At 41.5% G+C, this 8243-nt stretch overlaps 1 protein-coding gene across 1 annotated transcript; it reads left to right on the plus strand.

Moving 5' to 3' along the window:
• Positions 1-4803: 4803 nt before the first annotated feature.
• Positions 4804-7851, plus strand: LOC138891522 (uncharacterized). Its single transcript, XM_070174942.1, has 3 exons — positions 4804-5397; positions 5461-5878; positions 6512-7851. Exons 1-3 carry the CDS (start codon positions 4804-4806, stop codon positions 7849-7851), a joined length of 2352 nt encoding a protein of 783 aa, XP_070031043.1.
• Positions 7852-8243: the final 392 nt, after the last annotated feature.

Consider the following 8243-nt stretch of genomic DNA (forward strand, 5'->3'; position numbering starts at 1 on the left):
TATGGATTCCGATCACGACCCGATCGGCTAGGCCGTCTTATTTAAGACATCAACCTTTTTATATCAATCATCGCATTTTGTATTACTTTCACATCTTTTCATTTTATTAGCACTAATGGCCATAATTATAAGGTCATTCTTGGCACATTGGCCATATTCAGTATTTCATGCTCACCTTATCAATCTCAAATATCATTATCATCATCAACAACAATTACAATTCAAATCAAGGTGTGTAGTACGCATGTGAGCAATTTAGAGTCAAATGCACATAGAGATGTTTCACAAAATTTGGCATGTAGCCTTCATTTGAACTTGACTTAAAGTCGAAACATTATTAATGCACAACCCATATTTTAACACATCCTCAATTGGTAACATAATATGAATAGAGCATTTGGGATGCTTGTTGAACATATATCCTTCAACCCAATCTTACTCGGAATAGCCAATTTCATAATGAATCACTCGGAAAATACATAATTTACATGAATATCGTGGGATTCAATTCTAAGAGAAGAATTTAGTCAACATACCTCACTTGAGCTTCCTTACACTCTAAAACGTTCCAGAATTCTTAGCAACTTCAATCTATTTTAGAAATATAACAAATTGAATCAAAATTAGGAAGAAGATCATGGTTCTAGCTCACTTGAGCACTTTATCAAACACTAGGTGTGCATTAAGGTTTCAAGGTCCTTTTATGGAGGATTCCATCATCCCACAACCCAACCTTTACCATTTTTAGCTCAACAATCTTTCTACACCCTTTGATAACACATGCATGTAAAATAACCAACCCACTTGCCCAAAAATTATCTTGCTTATTAATCATTTCTACACAAAATTCGAAACTGAGGGTTATGGTGTAGAATCTTACCTCTAGGATGAAGACCTAGTGAGTTTCCCTTCTCAATCTTCCAAAACTTGGGCAAGAATTGAAGAAAAATTATTAGAAAACACCTTATCACTCTTGGGCACCCTCTCTCCCTCTAAAATGTCAGATAATAGCTCAAAAATGACCCAAAGAGTCTATTTAACGAAATAGGGTCAGGTTTTAAAAACCCAAAAATGGAGTCCCGGAACAGGTTCAGCGGTCGCATATGCGATCGCATAATGGTTATGCGGACCGCATATCGATCACATAATTGATTACAAAATAGCCAAAAGAACCACCTGTGTATGTGATCCGCATAACTGTTATGCGGTCGCATAATATACCACATAACAGTTATGCGGTCGCATAGTCGACCGCATAGCTGCTTCCAGAATAGCCCCCTCCTGCTCACTTCTGCGGCCATTATGCGGCCCGCAGAGTGATTATGCGGTCGCATAATAGACCACATAAATGCACTTTTCAGGCAAAAATTTTTCTTTACTTTCCTGTGCATTGTTCAACCCAAAAGGTCCGAGCCGCGGCGAGCTTGAAACATTATTTTCTTTGCAAATTTTACCAGGCTTTACACTTAAGTACTTCAGAATTTTTTGGGGTGTTACCTTATCCCCCGCTTAGGATTATTCGTCCTTGAATGAGGGTAAAAATCCATCATTAGCATCCTATGCAACTCAGTTTGTTTCATACCACTTTCGAGCAGTCCCAAATTTGACTAACTCCCAAAATTTCCAAATATTTCGCCAGAGTTTCCCTTGTAACTAGGCCTATCCACCTGTCAGAGAGCCCTAGAAACACATCCTAACAGCATATACATATTCCAACGACGTAACATAATACAAAACAATACCAAATGTGGTCTCAATATATCCAGAAAGGAACACCCTTAATGCCAATTGTTCACATGATATAAAATTCATAAAAAGTAAGTCATATAATTATTTTCTAGATCACAATTTTAAATTCATGGTCATTCAAACAAATAAGGATACTTTTTCTTCATTTCTTCCACGGTCTCCCAAGTAGCCTCTTCAACCTGTTGGTTTCGCCACAACACTTTCACGGAGGCAATTTCTTTATTTTTCAATTTTCGGACTTGCCGATCAATAATAGAAACCGGAATCTCTTCGTAAGTCAGTTTCTCATTTACCTCAATAGTCTCAACCGGAACAATGAGTGTCGGATCTCTAACTACTTTCTTAAACATAGACACATGAAACACCGGGTGTACTAATGACATCTCAGGTGGTAGTTAAATCTTGTATGCCATCTCACCGATCCTCTGAATGATTTTGTACGGTCCGACATACCTCGGACTCAATTTCCCTTCCTGACCAAATCGCATTACACCCTTCATAGGGGAAACTTTCAAGAATACCCAATCATCTTTTTTTTGAACTCCAAATCTGTACGACGAACATCCGAATAGGATTTCTGATGACTCTGAGCAGTCTTTAACCGCTCCTTAATGATTTTAACTTTTTCATAGCCTGATGCACGAGGTATGGCTCTATCAACTCTGCTTCCCCAATTTCGAACCACCCAATGGGAGATCTACATCTCCTACCATATAAAGCCTCGAACGGTGCCATTTGAATGCTATCATGATAGCTATTGTTATATGCAAATTCTATGAGTGGTAAATGATCATCCTAGCTACCTTTGAAGTCTAGAACATAAGCGCGCAACATATCCTCAAGCGTCTGAATAGTCCGCTCTGCCTGCCCGTCAGTCTACAGGTGAAAGGTTATACTAAAATTCACCTGAGTACCCAAACCTTGCTAAAATTTCTTCCAATAGTTAGCAGTGAATTGTGCTCCCCGATCAGAAATGATGGAAACTGGGGTGCTATGCAACCTGACTATTTCTTTGATATACAATTGAGCATATTGCTCCACTATGTCAGTAGACTTAACTGGCAAAAAGTGTGTTGATTTTGTGAGTCGATACACAATCACTCAAATTGAGTGAAACATACGAGGAGTACGAGGCACTCCTACCACAAAGTCCATATTAATCATTTCCCACTTCCATATTGGAATTTCTATATTCTGTGCCAACCCACCGAGCTTCTGGGGTTCAGCCTTCGCCTACTGACAATTGGGACATCTCGCCACAAATTCCGCTACATTTCTCTTCATATCGTTCCACCAATAGACCTCCTTAAGATCATGATACATTTTTGTAGAACCTGGATGCACAGAATACCTAGAAGTGTGAGCTTCAGTCATAATTCTTTATTAATGCACAGCCCATATTTTAACACATCCTCAATTGGTAACATAACATGAATAGAGCATTTGGGATGCTTGTTGGACATATATCTTTCAACCCAATCTTACTCGGAATAGCCAATTTCATAATGAATCACTCGAGACTTACATAATTTATATGAATATCGTGGGATTCAATTCTAAGAGAAGAATTTAGCCAACATACCTCACTTGAGCTTCCTTACACTCTAAAACGTTTCGGAATTCTTAGCAACTTCAATCTATTTTAGAAATATAACAAATTGAATCAAAATTAGGAAGAAGATCATGGTTCTAGCTCACTTGAGCATTTTATCAAACAATAGGTGTGCATTAAGTTTTCAAGGTCCTTTTATGGAGGATTTCATCATCCCACAACCCAACCTTTACCATTTTTAGCTCAACAATCTTTCTACACCCTTTGATAACACATTCATGTAAAATAACCAACCCTCTTACCCAGAAATTATCTTGCATATTAACCATTTCTACACAAAATTCAAAACTGAGGGTTAGGGTGTAGAATCTTATCTCTAGGATGAAGACCTAGTGAGTTTCCCTTCTCAATCATCCAAAATATGGGCAAGAATTGAAGAAGAATTATTGGAGAACACCTTCTCACTCTAGGGCACCCTCTCTCACTCTAAAATGTCAGATAATAGCTCAAAAATGACCCAAAGAGTGTATTTAACGAAATAGGGTCGAGTTTTAAAAACCCAAAAATGGAGCTCTGGAACAGGTTCCGCGGTCGCATATGCGACCGCATAATGGTTATGCGGACCGCATATCGGTTGCATAATTGGTTACAAAATAGCCAAAAGAACTGCCTGTGTATGCGGTCACTATGCGGTCGCATAGTCGACCACATAGCTGCTTCCAGAATAGCCCACTCCTGCTCACTTCTGTGGCTATTATGCGGCCCGCAGAGTGATTATGCGGTCGCATAATGGACCGCATAAATGCACTTTTCCGGCAAAAAGTTTCCTTTACTTTTCTGTGCATTGTTCAACCCAAAAGATTCGAGCTGCGGCGAGCTTGCGAGCCTCGAAGAATTTCTATTATCCTCAAACACATAAGTCTATTCCGGTACCATGAAATATTATTTTCTTTGCAAATTTTACCGGGCTTTACACTTAAGTACTTCAAAATTTTTCGGGGTGTTACAGTACTTCCCAGTTGTATTTGAAAACACCAAAATATTATAAATGAAAAATCCAAAAAGACTTTTATTTTTAGTTTATTTTCCACCATTTTTCTAGAACTACGCTTGGTCTGATTCATATGGAACATGATACATAGGCAACCTACATCGAGTTTGATCGAATCATTTTAAAAAAAATGAAGTTATGTGATGTGAGAAATGAGAGAAAAGAAAAGAATGATAAGCACAAAAAAAAGAGTGGAAAGAAAATGATTGAAATGAGCAAATTGGGATGATGCCATATGACCATGCGACCCTCAAAGTCATTTAGAACGTTGATTGTTGTTTGGTGCATTGCACGAAATGTGATATTATTATATGATAAATGCCCTAGCGCTAACATCTCGGATTTGTTCTGTTCTTCATTGCTATCTTTATTATAATATCAGGAAGGTGGTTAGTTTGTTGGTATTTTGGCGAGTCATCCATACAACACCAGATCAAAGTGCAAGGCAGTCATGGCTAGCAAAGAATTGGACACAGGAGTTGTTGACCCATCGAGGGAGATTGTGGAGTCGGAATCTGAATTGAAACAGGAGGTCAAAAGGTTGAAACAGCAGATGGAAGAAATGTATCAGGCATGGATCAAGGGGCATCCTCCAACCTCATTCCCTACTAACTATACAGAAAATCCTGCTTCCATCCCACCACTGTCACAAACCCAGGTTCTCACTACCGTCGATCTTTCCCCTCAATATGCACCGGGCTTTACCCCTTACCACCAATACCTCGGCGCCTCATCCCAAACTTTCCATGCTCCACCAGCTAAAACAACCGCATACCCTGCCCTGACATCTGCTCCTATTTTCGTAGCTCCTCCGCGAGCTACCCTCCACCGATCTCCTAGTGAACCTGCGTTCCCAGCTCCAGATACCCAATATTATGATCCAGAACCAACTTTCAAAGTCACGGATCCTTATCCCTACACCCCTCACTTTGAACCTCCCGTTGAAACTGAGAAACCATCTCGAAACATGGAGAAGGATGAGCAATTCAGGAAAGTGAAGAGTTTAGAGCAATCTTTGAAGAACATGCAAGGAATAGGAAGCCAAGTAAGTGTGGCTTACAAGGATTTATGCTTATTCCCTGATGTCCAACTGCCCGCTGGGTTCAAGATGCCCAAGTTTGACCTGTACGATGGGCATGGAGATCCCGTGGCCCATTTGAGAGGTTTTTGCAGCAAGATGAGAGGCGCCGGTGGGAAATACGAATTATTAATATTGTATTTCAGTCAGAGTCTGAGTGGGGCGGCTTTGGAATGGTACACCCGCCAAGACGCTAGCAGGTGGTACACATGGGACGACTTGGCTCAAGCCTTTGCTCGGCACTTTCCGTATAATATAGACATTGTCCCGGATCGCCTATCTTTGACCAAGGTAGAGAAGAAGCCCAGTGAGAGCTTTAGGGCATATGGTTTCAGATGGAGAGAACAAGCTGCACGGGTCAATCCTCCAATGGAAGAAGATGAGATGGTCGAGTACTTTCTTCAAGACCTAGAGCCTACTTACTTTGGCCATTTGATCTCAGCCATAGGTAAGTCCTTCAACGATGTAGTAAAGATGGGAGGAATGGTGGAAGAAGGACTCAAGTCAAGCAAGATCATGAGCTACTCCGCCATAAAAGCAACCACACATGCAATTCAAAGTGGCACCGGAAGCCTGTTAGGCAAAAAGAAGAAAGATGATGTCGCTATGTTTGTCTCTGGATCATGGCGTGGCCCAGCGGGTTCGCCTCACCAGTACAGCCAACCTCGACTCCAACCTCAAGCCTATACCCAAGCTCCATATAATCCATCCCAACATTATTTCCCACTACAAGACCCTCAATACTCAGTTAGACAACCCCAATACCATGTTCACCATGCACAATCATATGCTCAACCCCCTACTTACCCACAATGGCGTGCTTTATCTCCACAAAATACTTATCTACCCCAATAACCCTACCGAGACCCTACTGGTCCAAAATTTTGACCAAGGCCGGAGTATAGGAGAGAAAGGCAGTAGCGGAAAGAAACATTCACCCCTCTTGGAGAGTCCTACGCCACTTTGTTTCAAAGGTTGAGGTAATTGGATGTGTTGAGGCCGATTGAGACGAAGCTACCAAATCAACCCCCAAAGAACCTTGATTACTCTCCGAGGTGCGCATATTGTTCTGATGTCCCAGGGCATGACACAGAGAAGTGTTGGCATTTGAAGAGGGCAATCCAAGAGCTTATTGCTACAAATCAGATTGTAGTCCAGAGCCTGGATGTGCCAAACATCAACCAAAATCCTTTGCCATCCCATGCAGAGACACACATGATTGAAATAGTTCGTAAGGATATAGAGTTCAGGAATCCTTCCAAGTCTGTCATGATGATTTGTGCTAGTGAAGGTAATTCGGTTAAGGCTTTAGACTCTACCAAAGTAACGCCCTTGCCAGTTGAAGGGGTGACAAAGAAACCAAGCATGCTCGACGTAAAGCCACCTGTGTTGGTCGTGAAAGGGCCTTCGAAGGATATGGGGACATGCCAGGAAAAGACAAAAGTGGTCATGCCAGGGATCTCGAACAAGCCTGTCGTAGTCGTGGAAGGAGCTCTTATTACCCTTGTTATTATTAAGCCAGTGACTCAATTGTCGGTGGTTGATACAAAGGCTGTTCTGTGGAATTACAAACGAGTGATAGTGACATATAAAGGGAAAGAAGTGGAGGAAGAAGTAAATGAAACTGGAGGACTGACTCGTTCTGGGAGATGTTTTACCCCAGAAGAATTGAGGAAGGCCAACCCATACAAAGATAGCCAAATACCAGTAAAGAAGTCGTTCACCGAAGAAGAGGCTGAAGAGTTCCTGAAAAAGATGAAAGTGCAAGACTATTCCATTGTGGAGCAGTTAAGGAAAACACCGGCTCAGATCTCTCTTTTGTCTTTGCTGATACATTCCGATGACCACCGCAGAGCCCTGATGAAGATTTCGAATGAGGCACATGTTCCTGATAAGATCACGGCGAATCACTTGGAGAAGATCGCTTTCTCAGATGATGAACTTCCTATGGAGGGTACAGAACACAATCGAGCTCTTTATCTCACGGTGAAGTGCGAAGATTCTATTGTCTCAAGGGTACTGGTTGACAACGGCTCTAGTGCAAATATTTTCCCTCTGTCCACTTTGCAAAAGTTCAAGATGGGCACTGAACAAATTCACATGAACAGTGTATGTGTTCGAGGCTTTGATGGGGAAGGTAAAGATTCTATTGGTGATATAATGCTCGAATTGTCGATAGGGCCAGTTGAGTTCACTATGGAGTTTCAAGTATTAGATGTGTCTGTCTCCTACAATCAGTTTTTGGGAAGGCCTTGGATACATGCGGCTAAGGCAGTCCCGTCTTCTCTGCACCAAATGGTAAATTTCGAATGGGACAGGCAAGAAATAGTTGTGCACGGTAATGAGGACATATCTGCTTATAATGACCTGTCTGTTCCATTTATTGAAGCTGAAGATGATAGAGGACCTTGGGTCTACTAAACTTTCAAAACTGTGTCTGTTGAGAAGATTCCCGAGGGAGAATGCATTCCAGGACCGAAGCTATCCTCTGCGTCCTTCATGGTAGCAAATGAAATGTTTAAGAATGGTTTTGTGCCGGGTAAAGGTCTGGGTTCATCTCTACAGGGTATTGTGCATCCTGTGTGCCCACGTGAAAATCTTGGTACATTTGGTTTGGGATTCACGCCCACAGAGAAGGACGTGAAAAGGGATAAAAATTTATGACAGAAGGTATGGTCACTCCCCAATCCTGTTCCACACATTTCCAAGTCTTTTGTCAAGCCAGGCGCAGCAAAACGGTCAATATCATCAGTCCCGAAATCTGTGGTTGATGTTGATGAAGAGCTGATCAAGAGGTTCCAGAGTCTGTTTGA

This window comes from Nicotiana tomentosiformis, chromosome 1 (assembly GCF_000390325.3).
Source record: "Nicotiana tomentosiformis chromosome 1, ASM39032v3, whole genome shotgun sequence".
NCBI classification, from domain to species: Eukaryota; Viridiplantae; Streptophyta; class Magnoliopsida; order Solanales; family Solanaceae; genus Nicotiana; species Nicotiana tomentosiformis.